The sequence below is a fragment of the Meles meles genome, chromosome 14, assembly GCF_922984935.1.
Source record: "Meles meles chromosome 14, mMelMel3.1 paternal haplotype, whole genome shotgun sequence".
Taxonomy (NCBI): Eukaryota; Metazoa; Chordata; class Mammalia; order Carnivora; family Mustelidae; genus Meles; species Meles meles.
This window is the reverse complement of record NC_060079.1, coordinates 17,353,234-17,375,383: the sequence shown is the minus strand read 5'-3', so window position 1 is coordinate 17,375,383 and position 22,150 is coordinate 17,353,234. Positions and strand designations below refer to the sequence as shown.

The 22,150-nt window shown below is 37.4% G+C and overlaps 1 protein-coding gene across 9 annotated transcripts in view; it reads right to left on the bottom strand.

The window, feature by feature from the left end:
* Nucleotides 1-22,150, bottom strand: part of NBEA (neurobeachin) — a 687,041-nt gene that overhangs the window by 46,367 nt on the left and 618,524 nt on the right. For all 9 annotated transcript variants that reach the window (XM_045977917.1, XM_045977919.1, XM_045977920.1 and 6 more), the window contains one exon: nucleotides 12,501-12,653. In XM_045977917.1, coding sequence (XP_045833873.1) covers nucleotides 12,501-12,653 — 153 coding nt within the window. The remainder of the gene's footprint in view (nucleotides 1-12,500; nucleotides 12,654-22,150) is intronic.

Genomic DNA, 22,150 nt, shown 5'->3' with positions numbered 1-22,150 from the left:
TTTTTTCTTAAAGAATTGTTCTTAACTTTGACGACTACATTAAACAATAGTGGTGATATGAAGCATCTTTGTCTTTTTCCTAATCTTAACAATAAGTCTTTTTGTAACACATATATATACACCCAAATTCCATACATGTTATGCACACACACACTATATATATACACACTCACAAATATTTTATATATATACATGTATGTGTATATATATGTACATATGTATGTATGTATAATTGTACACACATATATATGTATATGTATATATATATAAAATTTGGGGGTTAGATAATATTTAACTACTTTTGGAATCAAGATCACACTAGCCTCATGGATGGCTTGCCATGTTTTCTGCAACTACTTTCTAAGAAATGACTTTATTATCTCTTAAAAATTTGGGAGAATTTACATGTAAAATAATATGGCCTTCGATAATTTGGAGATGGGAAGATTTTACCATTTACATTTCTTTAAGTCTTTTAAGTATCTATTTCTTTTGGTGCCAATTTCAACATTCTCTATATTTTTCTCAGTATTTATTTCATCTCAGTTTAAAAAATTATTAGTTCATACTTGTTTACAACAATCTTTAATTCAATTTAAAAAATCTCTAAGTATATAGTTATTTATCCTACCCTAGTCTATATGTTAGACACGCAGCAGAGTGAATCACTGAACAATTAATTGTTTAAATAATTTTGTCCCAGGTTTTTTGGGGGGGGTTATAAAAATTAAATGACAAAGGAACAATAAGATAGCAGATTCAACAGATACTGTCTTATAGATTGCCTGTCTTGCTAGTCACTATGGGGAGAGAAAAGAAAGTCCAGTTAGAACATCTAAAAGTCAACCCTGGTTCTAAATCAAATGCATACCTGAGAAGTGAATTTTAGATAGCCCACAAGGAAAGCATAAAGACCTATCGCAAGCTAAAGTCTGACACTGAGGCTTAACTATATTCTAACCAGTATCAGTCTGTTACTAAATACATGCTATCTGCTTATTTGTTCTTTACAGAAGTATGTTTTCTCGTACAAACCCACTTTGGACTCTGAATTAAGATTTTATTGCAAATACAATGGAAAAATATAAAGAAATACTTGATTACTAAGCTATTAGGGTTATAATGGTCTTAATAGCTTTCTTTACCCTCTACTTGCATATCTAAAAGCAGAAGCAATTGTTTTAAGCCTAGATAAACCAATTCCCAATCCATAATTCTACCCTGGGGATCTGGGAGGAAGGAAATGAAGAGTGAGATTTAAACCAGAGAGCATACCTCTTAGATGGATAATAGTTACCTAATTCTAATTTCCATGTTGTCTCATGGGTATTCTGGAGACAGGTTTAGGATAAAGCATCTCTGAACTTACGAAAAAGGAATCTAGGCTAGGGGTATGAACTCCGAGGAAAGAAAATTTATTTCTCCTGAATTCTTTTTATTTAGGAATAATGAATTTCCATCTCCTCTTCTAGACTACAGCAAGAATATTTCCAAGGCTTTTCTCTTACTGCCTCAAAAATTTGCTTTTGATATTGAAAAAATTCTCTGAAGAGAGTTGCATATAGTCAAGGGGACAACCAGAAATCATAGCACGACTTCTTCTGTAGGGGGACTTAAATTATTCTGGACTTGATTTCTATTTTTTTTTTTAAAGATTTTATTTGTTTATTTGACAGAGATCACAAGTAGGCAGAGAGGCAGGCAGAGAGAGAGAGAAGGGAAGCAGGCCTCCTGCTGAGCGAGAGCCTGATGCGGGACTCGATCCCAGGACCCTGAGATCATGACCTGAGCCCAAAGCAGAGGCTTTAACCCACTGAGCCACCCAGGTACCCTGGACTTGATTTCTTACTGGATGTTTAACCCAGGGCATTCTTCTCCAGTCCCACTAGCCCTACCCTGGTCTTAGCTCTCATTGTTCTCTACATAGGTGACTCCAATACATCTCAACCGCTCTCTCTAATCCAACCCATCTTGCACCCTGTTGGGGGAACAGACTTCTGAAACCATCACACTCACATTGTCCGCCTCTATTTTCAAATATCCCAAGGTTCCTCCTAGCAAAACACATTAGGGTAAACTTTACCTGACCCCTAAGGCCTTTTCAAACCTTGCTCCCCCTTCCCCTACTAGTTCTTAGGACTTCCAGATATACCTCCTTGGCTCCAAGGAGCACAGACAATTCACAGTTACCAGCACAGAGCAGCTCATACAACCTTTGAGTCTCTGTTGCTCCTTTATCCCTTTTGAAAGCATTTCATCCTCCTGCTTCTTTTTCTGGTCTTACCCATCCTTCTTATTCAACTGCAAGGTTTGTTTCCTGAGTTCTCCAGCTCACACTCTATGAATTCTTCTATGAAATTCTATGACACTTGAAAGCCGTACCCTCCTGTTTAATGGAGTAAGATAATGTATACACATTTACTTGTGAAAATCAATTTGCATATAAATTGGAAACTGCTATACAAACAAACGGGGTTATTACCAATTAGCACTTGTTTCAAACTGGCAACACTCTATCCTCAATTAGAATATAAGCGTTTTGAAGATAGGGATCATATCTAATGCTTCTTTTCCATTTGTCATAGCTCTTAACCTAGTATTAAATAATAAATATTTAATAAATATTATTGGTTAATTAATTAAGCAATGGGAAAGATATGTTGGTTAACAAGAAGGAAGAAATGTCAGGAGTCGGAAAGAAGCTCATTCATTCATTCAGCGAATATTGAGTGAGCATCTGTTATGCCCTGACACTACTCTAGATTTTAGGGTTATGACAGTAAATAAAAGAAACCAAGATCCCTGCTCAGCAGCGTTTACACTGTAGTGGGGGGAAATCGACACAACCCCAGATAATTAGTAAGCTACATTAGGGTTATGACAGTAAATAAAAGAAACCAAGATCCCTGCTCAGCAGCGTTTACACTGTAGTGGGGGGAAATCGACACAACCCCAGATAATTAGTAAGCTACAAGATAATTAGAAAGCTGACATTCTGAGTATGTCAGAAAGTGGTTAAGTGCTAAAGAAAAAAGAGTAAGGTAGGAAAGAGAGTTAAGGAGTATGTATGGATGGATGGGGAGGGGACTCTTAATTTGGCAGAGGTGGTCAGAGAAGGCTTCTTTGTGTTTGTGACAATTAAGGACCACAATGAGGAAAGGAACTACGAAGATACCTGGGGGAAGAGGATTTCAAACCAAGGCCAACAGCCATTCATTCATTCATCCCTAATCCATTCATTATGAAGCACCTCTTATGTGCTAGATAGTTATTTTAGGCACAAGATACTATGATAACCAAGACAAAAGCTCAGATCTCTAGGAGCATGCCCCATTGAAATGCAAATAAACAAGGTGAAAATACTCTAATCTCTCCCCAGCCCCAAATTACTATCTACCCTAGAAACTAGCCTCGGAGAAGATGCAGATGAATAAGGATTCCATGTCCTCAAAAATATCAGTCTAGTGGGAGATAAACATGGCAGCTTGGGCTTTCCTGGGCTCAAACTCTAAGCTGACAATAGGCACTAAACACCCAACCCCATCCCATTTCTAGCAGAAATTACTAAATATAATGATGCATCTCCACTGCTTTATCCATCACCACTCTACACACTTGTCCCCTACAATTGACTTGCCTGTGTAAGACTAGAGAAATCGGAGAGAAAATGGGTCACAGCTAGGAAGCTGCTGAGAGAGGCTATTGGCTTGAACTTTGTTATTTTTAAAAAATTATTTTTCTTTTTAAAAAATTTTATTTAAATTCCATCAGCTAACATACACAGCATTATTAATTTCAGGGACAGAATTTAGTGATTCGCCAGTTGCATCTAACAGCCAGTGCTCTTCACATCATGTGCCCTTCTTAGTGCCCATCCCCCAGTTACCCCATCCCCACACCCTCGTCCCCTCCAGCAACCCTCAGTTTCTTCCCCATAGCTAAGAGTCTCTGTGGTTTGTCTCCCACTCTGTTTTCATCTTATTTTATTTTTTCTTCTCTTCCCCTATGTTCATCTGTTTTGTTTCTTAAATTCCACACAGGAGTGAAATCCCATGGTATTTGTCTGACTGACTTATGTTGCTTAGCATTATACCCTCTAGCTCCATCCACGTTGTTGCAAATGGCAAGATTTCATTCTTTTTTGATGGCTGAGTAATATTCATTGATTAACTTCTTACTAACTTCACTGCTACCACCCTGGTCCAAGCCACCACCATATCTCATAAAACCTGCTGTCAGATACGCCTGATTCTACCCTGTGCCTCAATAGTTCATAATTACACTGTAGCCAGAAGGATCCTTTCAAAATGAAGTAGGATCATGGCATGCTTCTGCTGCAACAGTGCGATGACTCTCTATTTCACTCAGAGTAAAAATGCAAAGACCTTATGATGGCCTTCAAGGCCTTCTGTGATCTGGCCTCATTGCTGTTCAGTCTTCTATTAGGTACCCCCTGCTCACTCCACCTCAGCTCCCTGCCTTCCTTGGGAAGCACATCCTCGCCACAGGACCTTTGCTCCAGATGGTCCTTCTGCCTGCAATCGTCTCTCCCAAGACAGTCACTTGGTCCACTCTCTCACCTCCTTCCAGTCTTTAATGCAAATCTCACTTCCACAGTGAGGGGATCCTGGCCACCTAATCTTGTATTCCCAACCCCCTTACCTTCCACTCCTTCTTTTTTTCCATATTATTTATTAATTTCTAATATACTACATATTTTACTTATTTATTATTTTATTGTCTGTCTGATCAAAAGTAAGCTCTATGAGGGCAGGGATCTTGGTATGTTTCACCCATCTACTCCGAACACATGAAACAGCATCTGGAACACTCAATAATTACCTGTTGAATGAATGGATTATAGCACCTATCAGTGTTTGCTGGCACTGATGGGTTCTTGTCAATGTTCCTAACAGAGTGTGAGCTCCTGAGTGCCTCTCACTGTGTTGCTCATGCTTGGGTTTTCAGAGCCCCGAGCAGTGTGAACTGTGTACCAGGCCCTTCATGACTGGGATAAAAGAAGGAATTTCTCTACTTGAGTTTTCTTTCTAGTGGAATCCATGTTCAAGTCTTCTTTGTGTCTTCCATAATGCTTTCCTCAGAGCTGGTTCAAAGATTTGTGGAATAAACAAATCCCCAGTTTCAGGGTTAAGGAGGAGCCCGAAGCTCCACTACATTAAGGGGTTCTTATTTGTCCAAGAGGTCGCAGCTGGCTTGAGGCAGAGCAGGCACGTAAGCACAAGAGCTCTGTTTCAGGAATTTGAGTTTTCTGCAGAACACTTCCACAAGTTTTCATTTCCTGAAAATTCTTTTCAGGGCAGGGTGTGCTTTTTAGTATAAAGATATACCTCAAATGCGAATTGTTGCCTATCGAAAAGAGACTTTTTCTTTAAAATATGAAAATCATATAAAGGATGTGATATAGCAAAAGCAAAACCACATTCGGTTCTGCTTTCTCTGCCTCAATGCCCTGTGCTCTGCTCTGCAGACGGAGAATGTTCTACATTTGGCCCAGGAGCACCAGGGATCTGCTGGGCTGAGGGCCGGATGAGATTATCAGAGCACATCCGTGAAAGGCCTTTTTCGAAAACAAATTTTAAAAAAGGGCAGATTATGATTGATGAACCCAACATTAGGGTAATGTTATCAGAGATACTTTCTCTTTCTGTCCTTGGTGGAGAGGTCAGATTATAATCACGTTAGAACCGAACACAGTGCTTTATTAATGTTTCATGAGTGAGTCGGCTGTAATCAGCCTAGCTGGGTGTGGGTAAATTAAACCAATTTTTGATGTATGAACTCAATGCATTTAGAATTTATTGAAATGTCTACCCAACGTGTCCATATCACTTTTCCTGTTTTTCTAATGAGATCAAATTTTGGATTTCACAGTTCAGTAAAACACAGTCCTGTCCCTGTATTTACGAAGTGGAAACAACTATAATTAATTATATATACTATTTCCCATAACTAGAAAACCAATTAAGCAAAAAAACGTACATTCTTAAAGACCAAAGTACTGTCTCATTTTTAAAAATAAGAGAAGGAAATTAAGTTGTATACATACGCAAGTTTCTACAAAATGCATCAAATACCTTTTCAGTTGCTGCCATAAGACAATAAAACTGATTTATCATCAGTGATATCATCCCTTTTTATAGTATTACTTTTGTCTTCTTTGCCTTGAATTTCTTAATGACAGCTTGAAAGAAGGAGGAGGGAATGCTCACGGATATAGAATACTAATCCATACAAAGAGATGAATGTTTTTTACCACCGTGAATGTCATTTCTTTGGGATATATGACATTTTCATTTTATACTTTAGGCTCATTACAAAGAACCCCTTCAAGTAACTGAAGATAATCCCAGCCCAAATTATATATATACTAGAGCGTATTTTCTTTAAACCCACTTACTAAGAACTAAATCCTATATGAGCTACCCAGCTGGTACAAAGTTAGAAACTTTATAAAACAATTTGAAAGACTGAAGGTTGCACTCATGGAATTTGTGGAAAATTTAACCCTTCTGCACCTGTATCTGTCACTCAGGCTTTGTATATTAGAGAAATAGTCATCAAGTAACGATTCCTTCAGTAGAAGAAAACAGAGAGAGGCACATGATTGATTAAGTTTCCTAGTGTTGACACAGGGGCCTTGACATGACTTCTGCATGACATCAGCGTGATCATTTCCCATCAGAATGACCCGAAAACTGACCAGAAGTTGGAGCAAAAGGTCCTGTGAAGGATAACTGTGGGCTACGGAAAGCAGCGCAGGGGACACTGAGGGAGGACAGCAGCTGCGGAGACGCACAGCTACTCTTCAGAAGATGGCCTTTGAGAGCGTGGCTACCTAGCAGTGCTCTCAGGGGCGGCACCTCCCACTGCCCCTTCACTGGAATTCTGACGCAACCAAGAATGGCGGCTACAGATGCAGAACCTTGCTGATACCAAGACAGCCTTCCCTTCCCATTCTGCAGGGACCCTTCAAGGAAAACCCAGGCAAAGATGACAGGAAGAACAAACACCTCTCAAGCCACCCAGTCTGTGCTACAGGCACTGCCTACATATGGTCAATTTAACCTGGCCCTGCACCCTGTTGCTGCAGAGAAGCAAGATGGCAGCACTTTGATTTTTTTCCCAGTAGGCAGAATTTTGTGTAAAGCCTTTCATTCCATGGAGTAAAGATTTAGTTGAAGTCTTCACTGACTCATGAATGCCGATGAGATAACGGGAATTTGGCTTAAGATAGAGAAAACCCACATGCCTTGCTTCTTTCATTTCTTCACAAAAACAAGTTGGAACTTGTTATTATAATAAAAATGGAACACATAATATGTAATAAATAAGAATATGTTATATGTCAATTTTATGTCAATTACACCTCAAATAAAAAAAGAACTACAAATAAGTACGATGCAATTCTGAAAATGTTTTATGGTATTTTCTGAAAAGCATAAGTATTTATGTCTCATATTTCAGTCAGTTATAAAATTTACTTCTTTTGAGTATGTGAGAGCAAATCTTTGAGGACAGTTAATTCACCATATCATATGCAATCTTTAAGATCCTAGTACACTATATGTACTTGGCCTGACAACACACTTGGCTTGATAAATCCGTATTTGCAGTGGCAGTAAATAGTGAGATTTATTTTAAAGAAGCACTGCATTTTATCTTAAAGTTTGCTCAGCAGCACTTGAGCTGATAGAAAGACAAGATACAGGAGGTATATAAACAGATGTCAGGTAATTATCAGTCATGTGATAGTAACTGGTAAGGTTAGTATCAGGAGTAAATTATTTCTTGTGTTTTATTTACATGCAATAGAGGTACTCTGGGCAACTACAAATATAATTTATTACTGAAAAGTATTCATGAATTTTATTCTTTCTTAAAGTAAGAGGGAAAATCTATTTTAGAGTTTAACTTGTCTTTACATTGTCACAATCATTTCTCAGGCTGTATCTTTCAATGAATAATCGGCCAAATTCTCTTAAGACCCAAATGATATGAAATCATTTGGTGCAAATCAGGTATTTCTAAGGAAAACCGGTTTTTTAAAAAAAATCTTACATGGTGATCATATGAACAATTCAGTTAAATAACTTAAAACTCAATTGTAAGTCTCAGTCAGAATTCGATGTTTGGGGGTCATCCATGCACAGAAATAAAGACTATACCAATAAGAACGAGGTTTATTCCAAAGTTCCTTGTGGTATTTTGGAACAATACTGCAACGGAAACAGCATTCGTCTAATCTGCTTTGGTTCTCAAGTCAATCTATAAAGCCACATTTAATTCAAAATACAAGTAGAGTTTTAGAGACCATAAGTGGGTCTAGGGGATATTACATTCAGAGTTCCAATTTGCAATGCCAGGCATAATAAGTTAAAAAAAAAAAAAAAGGCACTTAGGTTAAGCTCCTGGATGAGCCGCTTGGCCTTTTGGATCTCAGTTTCCTTACTTAAATAAAGGTCTGTGCAAACTCTAAAATCTTGTGTGTGGTTCTAAAGTTTGCTTTTCCTCCATCTGCAGAGTTAAGAATAACCTTCTCCTCAAAACTGCTGGGCAGTGGAACCTAGGACTTCCTTAGCTCTAAGCAGAGGTCTTACCAGGCAGGAAGGGAGTCTTACAGGGTAAGGGTTGGAGGAGAAAGAGGTAGAAACAGGATCCCAGAGAGTCAGGTCTCTATGGTCATGGGGGCTGGAACATTCTGCTGGTTTTGGGTCAGTTCTCATTTGTTTCTTTTCTTCAGCTGACCCCAAGGTACTGGTTTCCTGTTAGAAGACATATTTCCCTTCCTTCTCCTTTCCCTTCTCTCTTTCCACAGCTCCTTAAGTCACCATTTTATCCTGGACACTGCAGATAAGAACACTGCCACTTTGACAAGTAGGTGATAGATACCTGGCAAGATGACTGACCTCACTGGCTTTCAGGATAATACCTAGAAGACTTTTTTGAGGATTAAAAATAGTGTCCCTGAACACTGTGCCTGAAGCTCTAGCATAGCATCTGAAAAAGAATAAACACTCAAAAATGGCATAGGTTACACAGACCATCACTGCCATTATTGTATCTTGGTTAACCTTCATACTGAGGTGAGTTAGGACCATCACTGGGGGACAGGGAGAATTGACTAAGACTGGGGTATATACCTCCTGATTTGCAGCAGTTGTGAGCAGTAAGTCTTGGAATGAGGACAGCAGAGAAAACAAACATGAGCAGCTACCCCAGGGAAGTATGGAGAATGTACTAGCAAAATCATATAGCAGTACGGATGGGTATAAATTGGGTATGCCCTATAGTATCAATCCACTTACTAAAGATGGAATTTTGTTACTTCATGCATCAATGTTTCAGAACTTCACTGCTCAACTGGATGATATCAGACAATGACCAGTGAAACCTGAACAGAAGATATAGTCATTCCATCAAAGCTACAATGTTTCCATTTTCTTCAGGGCCCCAGTTAGCACTTGACTGACTCAAATTTATCATAAGGCTTTGATACATTTGATTAACTGGTTTTGTGGACTGGAGAGGATTTTAAGCAACACATTCTACATTCTAATCAGTGTGGCTTAAAGAGAAGTGTGTGGATAGCTGCCAATTTCAAGAAGAAAACAGAAAAAGAATAGCCACAGAATTCTAGCCTTCATAGAATAATAATGGGTATTCATAATAATAAAGAGAAGTTTCCTCTTTTATGTAAGAGGATAGGGAACCAAGTAGTATAAAGTTTAGAAAAGTAACCTCCAAAAAAGTTTTCACTTAGCTATAAAAATCTAGAAACTTCCTTTATCTAGAATGTTTATTTAGTTGGATTATATTACTAACCATCATATTAGATAAATGAAACCTTATGATTTTTCTGCAAATTTAGTCAAGTGTATATGGTCTTTTTTATTTAGTTTATATGAGTACTAATTATCTGGTGGCTTCTTATCCATAATAATTATCTTTCCCTATATTCACAGAATTCTGTATTTGATGCTGTCTTGGGGATTTGCTTTTAGAAGCACAACTGCCCTTTCTTTTTCAATTAGGAATACTATTAATAAAATTATTAATTCTGGGGGCACATGAACTTCTTTCATTAGTGAGGAACACAAAGGTTATATCTATAATGAATCACTACTTAATGTTTTATTAATATATATGTAAAAATATTCTAGCATCTAAAAAGTACATGAAGAGACACTCAACATCACTAGTCACTAGAAAAACAGAAATTAAACTATAATGAGATTTTACTTCATATCCACTAGGTTATAATAAAAAAAAAAAACAGGCAATGACAAGTGTTGGTGAAGATACAGGGGAACTGAAAGAGTCATCCTTAGTAGGAATGTAAGATGGTACAATCACTTTGCAAAATAGGTAATTTCTTAAAAAGTTAAACATAAATTTACCATGACTCAATAATTCTACTGTAGGTATATACCCCAAAACAATGAAAACCTATGTCCACATTGAGACTGGTATGTGAATGTTCATAGCAGCATTATTTGTAACAGCCAAAAAGTGGAAACCCACGTGTTCAACAACTGATGAATGGGTCAACAAAACAATGGCCCATGCATCTATGGGCTACCATTACAAAAAAGAGCCAACTACAGATATGTGCTACAACATGGATTAATCTCAGAAACTATGCTAAGTGAAAGAAGTCATACACAGAAGAACACATATCATACAGTTCTTTCCATAAAATGTCCAGAAAAGGCAAGCCTACGGAGATAGAAAGTTGACTAGTGGTTGCCTGGGCTGGAGGTGGGCATGGGGAGTGACTTCAAATAGGCATATGATCTTTCTGGAATGACAGAAATTTTCTAAAATTAGACTGTGGTGATGGTCACACAACTCTGTAAATTAACTAAAAGTTATTAAATTATACATCAAAAGAAAATGAATTTTATGGTAATTATTTAAAAAAATTTATAAGCCTCCTGGGTGGCTCAGCGGGTTAAAGCCTCTGCCTTCGGCTCAGGTCATGATCCCAGGGTCCTGGGATCGAGCCCCACATTGGGCTCTCTGCCCGGCAGGGAGCCTGCTTCCTCCTCTCTCTCTGCCTGCCTCTCTGCCTATTTGTGATCTCTGTCTGTCAAGTAAATAAATAAAATCTTTAAAAAAAATTTATAAGGTATCTATTCATATTTTACAGATGAGAAATGTAAGGACCAGAAATGTTCCACAATTTACCCAGAGCAATGAAGCTAGTAAAGGGCATTGTGGTAATGGTTGTACAATTCTGTGGATAAATGAAAACCCTTTATTTATTTATTTTTTACTTCATATGGGTGAACTGTATGGTGAAATATACCTGGGTGACATAAGTGAATTCTGTAAGTCTTACAAAAAAATGGACTAAGGAATATGTGAACTCCATTGTAAATGTGGACTTATTTGGATTCTGATTCAAATAAATTGGGTATAAAAACAAAATAAAATATATTTACAGAACAGTTGGAAAAAACTGGGAGTGAGCGAACAGATTTATTTTGAGTCACTGACTTTCTCAATTCCTCAATTTACTAAGAATAATAGTATACTAGGGAGGTTGTTTGGCAAAGTGGTTCATTTCCATATACCATAACAACACTGAGATTAAAATCTCCTGAAATATGGATAAAATATATCAAAATCTATAAAATACCCACATGCAAACATTTTATTTACACATTTTTTTATCTGAACACCTAGATATCGGCCAGATATCTGTCACACAGATTTAAAAAGTAATGACATTTTTCAATTTAAGAATGTTTACTAGATGGGTGTTCTCTTAAAGACAAGTATATTATATATATACATATTTTTTTCTTTTTAAGAGAGAGAGAGAACGTGTGTGTGTGTGTGTGTGTGTGTGTGCATGCACATGCATGTGAGTGGGGGGCTGTGAGGCAGAAGGAGAGGGAGAGAGAAAATCTTAAGCAAGCTCCATATCCAGCACGGAGTCCCACAAGAGCCTCAATCTCAGCACTCTGAGATCATGACTTGAGCTGAAATCAAGAATCGGATCCTGAACCAACTGAGCCACACAGGTGCCCCACAAGGATATTTGAAGGTATGTTTCACAGCTTATGATTTCCTGCATGCAAATATGTTCTAAATGTAAATTATTTTGTTTTGAATATTTTATGAGTGAAAAAGAGTCCAGATTTAGCTGGTAGACAAAAATAAGAAGTGGACATTTATTTCAAGCATTTTAGAATATCTTCTATTAGTCAACAGATGCTGATCTGATTGTCTTCTCCTAAGGGAGCAAATGTAACAATTACCGTTCCTTTATTAGTCTTCATGAAAGGAAAATCCACTCCACAATAAAGAACAATGTCAAAAGACAATAGTAAAATGCTTGCCTTCTTTTTTCTTAAAATTTTAACCTTGTATTTATAGATGTTAAATGGCAATTTGTTAATAGAAACAAAAGAGAACAACAGAATGTTTTTACTTATTGAGGACTACTCCAGCAAAAACAAAATTTCTCTTACCATCCTGTTGATCCGTACAAAGTCTTCAGGTTTTTTTGCCCAAGGGGGAAGACCAACATCATTTACTACAACTTCATCTTCTCTGACTCCGAGATTGTATCCATTACTGTTGACAAACATCTCCGGTAGGTAATAGAATTCTGGAATTAGTTCCTGCCAGGAATAAAAATGTGGCATGTTAAACCACTTTAAAAATGAGTTGAAGAAAAGTACTATAACTTGTTAACTATAAACTGGATTAAATACTTTCTTTACTAACATTCAATATTTTATTACCTAATTCTATTCTTCATTTGATTTTCTTTACATAAGAGGAAGAGAAGGAAGAGAGGAGAAGGAAAGAGAAGACAAATATTTTTCTTGAACATTTTATTTGATAATTTATGTTTATAAGACTTTCAACCTTATCTTGCCAGAACTGGTTAAGAGAAATGGGTTACAGGACCCGCAGTAGTTCGCAATATCATTCTTAAACAAATATGTAAAGCATACCTACAAGTCTATGCCACTCACCAACCTTTTCTGAATATTATTAAGGAAATATCCAATTAAAAAAAAGTTGCTGCCAGTATTGGTTAGAAATAATGTCATACCTTCTACTTTTCTTTTTGATCACAAGAGCAATTACACCACATGATTTTTATAAAAAGATTCATAGTTTTATTTCATAATTTGCCAAAATTACTTTTGTACCTATCAGTAAACACAATGAAGAGATGAAATTCAGCGTGAGAGTAATTTCTAAATATGTAAGACAGCACCTGAATGGTACTGGTTTTTAATAAACTGGATGCAAAGACAACCTGTGCTACTTGGATATAGAGATGGCATAAACAACTTGATTCAAGGCAAACTTCTGTTTGATGCACAATGTCTAACATGAGGCTTATGCTTCTTTGGAATAAATCTGATATAGAAATGAGCTGCTTTTATGACTTAGAAGTATTTTTTTGTTGTTCTTTTTTTTTAAGCAACTGGAAGAAAATGAAAACAAAAACCACTGTAGTTTTTATGTATACCATCTATACAATAATTTAAAAAACCCAACAACAATCTTCTCAAATAGCAAGATGAGGGTTAAATTAACTTTAAATTATATTGTGAAAAGCATAAGATCATTTATTTGTGTCATGATCAACATGGATAATGTAGTGCCTGAAATTCAAGTCTCGCCGGGGTCTTCTTGAGAAATTCACAGAAAAATTATAAAAAACAAAACAAAAATGACCAAACACTGATGTCTTCAAATAAATCAAATTATTAACTTTCAAAGAAAAGCATACACAAAAACTCTCTCTTTATGGGTTCTCCTGCTAAAACAAACATTTGTCTGTGATAGTGTAAGTGGGTGTTTATCTTTCTAATATTCTGTGAGAATTTGATTATTATCCATTCTGATGATGATAAATGTGAACCATAAAAAAAAAACATAATAAAGTTTGAGTACAGGGCAATGTGACAGGTATGAAGAAAGAAAAATGAACAAGAGATGGTTTTATTTCAAGGAATTTATAATCTGGTCCACAGGGTAAATGCATAAACAGATGGTTATACTACACAACAATAATAGCTTGAAAGAAGTACGAACCAAGAACAAGGGAACACAGAGCAGAAGGCAGGGAACTCGGGGCAAGTCTGGAAAGACTTCAATGGAGACCAGATATTTGAATTCAACTACGCCTAAAGATAAAGGCAGGGGGAAGGGGCAGGGAGTATTACCAGGAAGTGGTAAGGACTGAGTATGAATGGAGTATAGGATATACTGGGGGATACAGGTCAAGATGGGGGAAGTGGGCTGGTGAGAGTTATATGGAAGAGGTGATAAAGGAAACTTCATGACAAGCTAAACTGTTTGGATTTTATATTACTGGACAAATTTCTTCTATAACAAGACTTTGAATGTCAACACAAAGGATGGACTGGAGAGGAGAGACTGGGTGTCTGTGTGTATGCAGGGAGAAGGGGAACCAGAAGCAGTGAGGACAACGGGGAGGGAAAGGGGAGAAGGGCAAGTGCGAGCTACAGTAATGGGACATGTTGTGGGACTTGACTAGGGAGGACAACCTGCGACAGAGGTGGGGATGGGTGTACAAAGAACAGAGGGAATTAGGTGGCTCTCACTGTGTGATACTCATTCATTAACAACAAACTATGTATAAGACATCGAGGCCATAACAGAGTGTGGGAAAGGAGAATTATGGTGAGATGAATACAAACTCATGTAAATTTTCAGTGACATGTATGTAAAAGGGGAAATTGAGAAAGTGCTGAAAGAAAAACTAATACGTAAACAAACACCCTTATTTACAAATCATGATATAGTTTAGTGGGCGGGCAAGGCAGGAGCTAAAGACTGCTTCAGAAATATTCTATCAGCAGTGACTATAATGAGCTGATTTCTGGGCTGGGTAAGCACAATGGTGTATAGTATATTGCTTTGAAGGAGCAGTTTGGTAAAGGCGTGTGTGATCACAGACTAGAAGGTAAAAGTAAAGCGTCATTCCTATTCTCATTGATCTGTATGCAATCAGAAGTACATAATTGTTATGATGTGATGTTTCTGTTCCTCTAAAATTCAAATGTTGAGGGTGCCTGGGTGGCTCGCGTTGGTTAAGCCTCTGCCTTCGGCTCAGGTCATGATCCCAGGGTCCTGGGATTGAGTCCTGCATCAGGTCCCCTGCTCGGTGGGGAGTCTGTTTCTCCCTCTACCTCTATCCTCCCTGCTTGTGATCTCTCTCTCAGTATCTCTCCCTCCCTCTCTCTCTGATAAGCAAATAAAAAATTAAAAATTAATTCAAATGTTGAAACTCTATCTTCTATGATGATATTCAGAGGTGGAGTCTTTGGAAGTTAATTAGAATTAGATGAGGTCATGAAGGTGGAGCCATCTTGAATGAGATTAGTGTCCTTATAGGAGGGAGTCTACTTCTCCTGCCACGTGAGACACAGCTAGACAATGGCCGTCTGTGAACCAGGAAGCAGACGCTCACCAGACACTGAACCTGACCATGTGGGCAACCTTAGTTTTGGACCTCCAGTCTCTACAACTGTGGGAAATAAATTTCTGTTGTTTAGAAGCTCCCTAATTTATGGTAAAATATAGATGCATAAGCTGACCAAGACAATATTTATTCACTTATTATTTCAGTGCATTAAGAGAAAACTTATAATTTTCTTTTGATCTTACTCTCATGGTTTGGGAAAGCACAACCAATTACTAAAAGCTGTAGAGAAAGGTAAAGAATATGACTGTTGCACATTACCCATTCTTTATGTGACACAGCATGACAACAGCATTCCAAATGGTCCAAAAGGTGGGAAAGAATGTAAGCTCACGCAATCGCTCTTTGTGGAGCATGATTTATATGTCGTAGGCTAACAGGAGTCGAGGATTTCCTTTCCTGCCTTTTATCAGTTATTTGTGTCATGTCCCTTCTCTAGAACTAGACTGTCTAAGCTTCCTGGAGGGCAGACAGATAGATATAGCCACAAGGATAAAGCAAGATAGATTTTTTATTTAAACAGCCCAAAGAGTCTTAATTTATCTTCGACTGTCTTGGTGCTTTATAATGTTTTCCAAATATATTATTTTCCATTCTTCCCTATGGCAAAGGGTCACATAAACTATATGGTTATTATTAACCTACTTCCACCATAATACTATTTTCCTAAATGTCATTAAATTAGATTCAGAAAGGCAACAAAGCCCTAGGATTTTATATTAATACCGACTTGGGTAAAAGCAGATTTTCAAGCCTGATTTTGTGAGGCTTGTATTTTGTTGAACCCTCATAGCTCTTGGTGTTATAATTTGTATGCAGCAAGTGCTCATTAAATATTAAGCTATTGATGATATTGGGTAAAGTTATTTTAATATAACTAGAAATCCCTTGGGGCAATATGCAGATGGTTGGAAGAATGCCTCAAGATCGGAAAAAAGCCAATGAAGGACTTTATTAAATAAAAGAAAAAGGATCAACCCTATCATAAAATTTGTACCCTTTGAGGGGCAATTTTCGCAGTTTAAAAAAAATGTTATCTTGCTTATCCTAGTTAGGTATAAAAGGTTTAGTAGTGTGAAAGAGTTCACTTTAAAATACAGAAAAAGTTGTTTTTAAAGTTGCTGACAAAGTTGTACCCAAACTGCAGAAGTGGAAGAAAAAAAGACCTATTTTTTTTTTTTTCAATTCAAACTCTCTAGCATAAGAAGGGGCTAAAAGCTGGTGGCCAGTAAGGAGGAAAAGGAAGGCTAAGAAAGGTCACGCCTGATGGTTACCTAGAAAGGCAGGAGGAAGCGTAAGGAGTTCAGCAGGAGCATTCTGGAAGGCTTTAATCAAGGTCAGTTACATGAAAAAGTAGCGCAACTAGGGCTTTCAGGATGATCCCTTAGTAAAGGCTGTGCTCTCCACTCCAGTCCGTCTGGCCAGCCAAACTATGCTCACTAATCAGGGTGTTGACTAAGATGCTGGAGAAAGCGGTTAGACGCCTGATGTTTGAAGGGCTGAAGAAATTCTTTCAGATTTCTAACAGAGGGAACAGTCACAAACAGACACATTTTTTAAGGCAAATATAAAGAAATTCCTGAAGTTCAGCTTAACTGCAAGGCCCCTAAAAACTACAGAAGACCAGGACTGTGTTGGACTAAAGCTGTCTGAACCCTGAATCCTGAGCTGGGGAAGTTTTTGTTTTGTTTGTTTTTTTCTTTTTCTTTTTCTGAAGGGGAAGGAACCAGCCACACAGTCTAGGGAGAAGTTGTTAAAGCAGTAGAGTGGGTGTGAATTTTAATGCCTGTTTATTTTATATCTTTAAAATTAAAAGATTAAAAGGTCTTGTTTTAAATAGCATTTTAAAATTTAATGTTGGTATATAAATACAGGACATTAGTATATCATTTATATTCATATTTATATAATTTAAAAGATTTGCTTATTTAAAAAAGAAAAACCTCAAGAATAAGTGAGTTTCATCCAGGATATTCAACTGTGAAGTCCAAGAAGATGACAATTACTCTATCTGTGCTCTGAGACAACGAATGAGCTGAAATGTTACCTCTGGTCATTCAATCGTAAAACAGTATGTAGGATTTATTTGTATCTTTTTAAAAATTTTGTTATTTTGCATTTTATGTTTTTATTTATTTAATTTATTATTTTTATTATTTGTATGTAATGCTATGTCTTGGCACTGTTGTAAGTGCTTTATATGAATTTTCTTAGTCATCACAAAAATTTCATAAGGTAGGTAGTCTCATTCTTCCCACTTTCTAGACATGAACATTGAGGCAGAGAGTTAAGTAATTTGCTAATGACTACACTAGAAATAGCTGGTAAAGCCCCAAATCAAAACCGATTGCTTACAGGGTCTCTGCTCTTACAGTCTCTCTTTTGCTTTCTGAAGCAGCGACCCTGTCATTCCGTATGACTTCATTCTGTTTTGATTTTCTGCATAGCAACTATAATATACAATAATATAATATATATTCAATATATTCATAAACAATATTCATATAATCAATAGTCAATATATTCCTATCCATGAAATATATATTATATATTAATAATATTATATATTATATGTTATATATATAATATATATTAGGCTCCTGTGTCACACTATACTGGAAATCTCATGACAGTAGAGATCATTGTCTGTTTTGCTCACTGGTTCACACCACTCACTAGCTAGCAATGGTGTCTAGTACAAAAGAGATGCTCAGTACAAATGTGTGAGATACAAAAAAAAAAAAAAAAGAATCAATTACTGCTGTGTGTTTATCATCTCCTGAGTTTCAGGCATGAAATAGTAATAAAAATAATACTGAAGGCCACGGTTTTCAAGCTGTGTTAGATTAAGCAGAGGTCCTTCAGGCAAGCGGTTAGTTGAAGGTAAGAGGGAGACAGGGCAGGGAGGCAGTTTTGGGATTATCCCTTGTATTTTATGTGCATCAGAATTAAACATATATTAAATCTGGACTTCTTGCCAGCTTGGGCAAGATTTTTTTTTAAATAAAGATTTATTTATTTATTTTAGAGAAAGAGAGATTCCAGGGTGCTGCAAATCAAATGTGGCCACAGGGTAAAAGGCGTGGCTATAAACCCCTTTATAAGGGCTCAGCAAAATTTAAGGTGGTGGTTTGTAGAACCACTCAGCCACACAAAGGGATTCTGAGAATCCTAAGGGCATCATAAACAGCATCTTAACTCATAGTCAGAAACGGACGGGATCCTATCTCAAAAGGATTTTTCGGTGCACGTTTTTTCTCACAATGAACTATAATTTGATACATAGAAAGTCCACAGAATTTTAAAGGAGGTTAAAAGATGCCTTGGCCCCAACTTTCGATGATCAGGAAGCATTTGGAGAAAGCCACTCAGTTGCAGACAAGGGCTATTTTTTACGGAGAGGAAAGCTGATCCAGAGGGCAAAGCCAAGGTCTCAGAGGACCTGACCCTGGAGTCCAGGAAACTGGCAACACGTGCCTGGCTGTAATTACCAAGAACCAGACGCTGCTCTGGACCTTGCACATCCCCTCCTTTGGAGTGGAGTCTGTTGAGGTTTACCTGGCTCACCACCCTATGCCGAGTGTACAGGGAGGGGACAGCTAACTTGGCTTTCTCGGTTCCAGGTGTCCAAATTAGAAATTTCTGCATCGTATCTGTATCTGGACCTGATACAGACCATGAGATACTAGATTTCGACCCTGATAAGGTAATATGGCTAACAAGTTGAGTATATTTTGCATCTAGGAGGAATGTGAATTGTGACCAGAGAAAGGACTTTACAAGACTATTTCCAAAGAGGGCCACCGACATTCCTCTAACCTCCATGACCTATTGAAATGTGACTTTGCTGCTCAGCTCACCAGGAGGCAGAGTTAATTGCTCCCCTTCCTTAATTTGGGCTGGCCCTGTGACTTGTTTTGATCAACAGAATGCTGTTTCTCTCAAGTTTAGGCATTCAGCAACTTTGCAGGTTTTTTTTTTTTTTTTCTTGATAGCAAGCCTCTGTGGAGAGAAGTGTAATTTTCTTAGAAAGACTATACAGAGAGAGGACCAGCCAGGCTCCGGCAGTTCCAGCCATCCTTGCTGAGGCAACAGATAAGTGAGTGAGGTCACCTTGAATCCTCCAGACCCAGACAGGCCCCCCTAGTTGTCCCCGGGTGGATCAGAGACGAGCTGTACCTGATGAGCATAACTCTGATTGCAGAGCCCTAGGGAAAGAAACGGCTGTATTTTTTTAAGCCACTAGGGTTTGAGGGGGTTTGTTACACAGCAAAAAATGACTAAAGGAACATTTGATTGATCAATGATTCCGAACTAGTCCAAGGGTCTGGATGTGATGATACGGTCATGCAGAAGAATTAAAGCAACATGCCAAGCCATGAAAAGGCACTACCAATAACTAAACAGAGCTCGGTGCTAGTTCTGGCTTCCTTCTTACCTACCGTGTGAACTTAGGCAGGCCACTTAATGTCTGTGGATCTCCTTTACAAAACGAGAGTAATGATAGCTATCTCACAGGGCTGCTCTGAAGACTACCAAATAAATGACCAAAAAGCACATTTAAAAACTATTGAGGGGGCGCCTGGGTGGCTCAGTGGTTTAAAGCCTCTGCCTTCAGCTCAGGTCATGATCTCAGGGTCCTGGGATCAAGCTCCACATTGGGCTCTCTGCTCAGCAGGGAGTCTGATTCCCCTCTCTCTCTGCCTGCCTCTCTGCCTACTTGTGATCTCTCTCTCTCTGTCAAATAAATAAATAAAATTTAAAAACAAACAAACAAACAAACAAAACTATTGAGAAGCACTCGGAAAGCATGCATGCTCCTCTTGTAACTGGGAAGCACGCTCCTTCAGAAGGCACTTCAGAGACCGACTTGTCTACTTTCTGTAAGAGCTCTTCTGCTTACTCTCTTCCCATTGATAGATTTCTGTTAATTAGCTTCCTTTTAAGCAAACAGTCCAAGTAGTTTAAGGTTTCCTAAATGAAAAACAGGGTGGAAAGACACCAAATACTATCAAAGAAATGGCAAGATGAATATTATAACAGGCATTTTGTGTTCGTAAATGTGATTTCTGGTTTATTTTAACAGCTATACTAAAACCCCACGGTACAGTTAATAGTGTTATATGCGTTCTGTCAATAATAAGAAAATATCCTCAAACACAATTTCTAATTTACAAGCTTATGACAAGTTCAAGCTGCTGAGAAATTGGACTTGAAAGTATGTCTTAGAGTGATAGAAGACCACTATTAACACTATCATAATTGTATACCTATTGCATCAAGTCTGACATTTCAGTTTAATATATTTTGCTGAGAGAGCATACCGTTTTATGGCTTCCTAGTGAAATCAAATCCAACCCAGACGTTTTCACTTTTCTAATATAATTCACTGCAAGGTTTTAAAGCTGCCATCTCTTTTCTTCCTTTTTTTCAAAAGATTGATGCCCTGGCATTCGTTAATTCCACAAGAGCTCATAATGGGTCAACGAGTCAGTGGCGAGCACCTCCATTAACTGTATTAATTTACACTATGTCACCTTAATGACATTTTGTCACAGCTACCTTTCCTGACATCTACATAGCTATTCAAAAGTAATATAACAACTTTTGAAGGCATTAAGGAATCATAAAGTAAGAACTCCAGTGAGTTGAATGTCATTGTTACCAAGACGACACTAGAGGAGAGAAATAAAAAAGAAAATAAAAATAAAGTAAAAAACTAACAAGTCTGACTTAACTCAGGGAACCTGACTCCCGAAAGGTCACTTCACCAACACTCCATCTCTGCCCAGCTTGTATGCATTACCACAGGAAGAGAGTGATGTTAATAAAGACAGACAGAATGAAACCAACCACTCCATTCTAGTTCTTTCTTATATGATTATCTAAGCTAGGAGATATTGCAGACATACTTTTCTTCATAAATGGAAACTCATTTCCTTAAAATTATATCCAGTGCTTTATTTAACAGCGTAGGGATAAGAAATCAAAAGCTTAGGTTTTAGCACACGGTTAGCAAAACTATTATTACCCTTGGTAACATATTCTTCCCTGCTAAATCAGGTATTATTTCAGACAGAAAAAAATATCATGTGTTTTAATCAATATATTTAAATGTGAATTTAGAAAGTCTCAAGTTACTACCAGTATAACCAAAAAATCTCTTTAACATTTCCTTAGTGAGAACCCTCAAATTCTGATGCCATACATGGAAAGACAGACACATTTGGACACACAGACACACACAAAATAAAGGAAAGAAGACCGAGAAACCATACTTGTAATGCAGTTTGATGCAATTTCAAAGATCTTTTTCAAATCAATAAGAAAAAGATATTTGACCCAACTGAAAAATGGGAAAAGATATGACTAAGTTTAGGGGTCAATTACTGAAATACGAAACATGAAAAATGCTCAACTTCACTCACAATTAATGACATGCAAGCCCAAACAAAGACAACTCCATTTTCACTCACCAGATTAGCAAAAATTCCACTATTTATTATAATAATGATGAGGGAGGCATGGGGAAAGAAGCATCCTCACACATGCTCTAGGGAGTGAATTATCATCTTTGGGAATAATGGTTTGGCAATATCTTTCCAAATTAAAAATGTATATAGCCATTTAGCCATTAATAGAAATTAT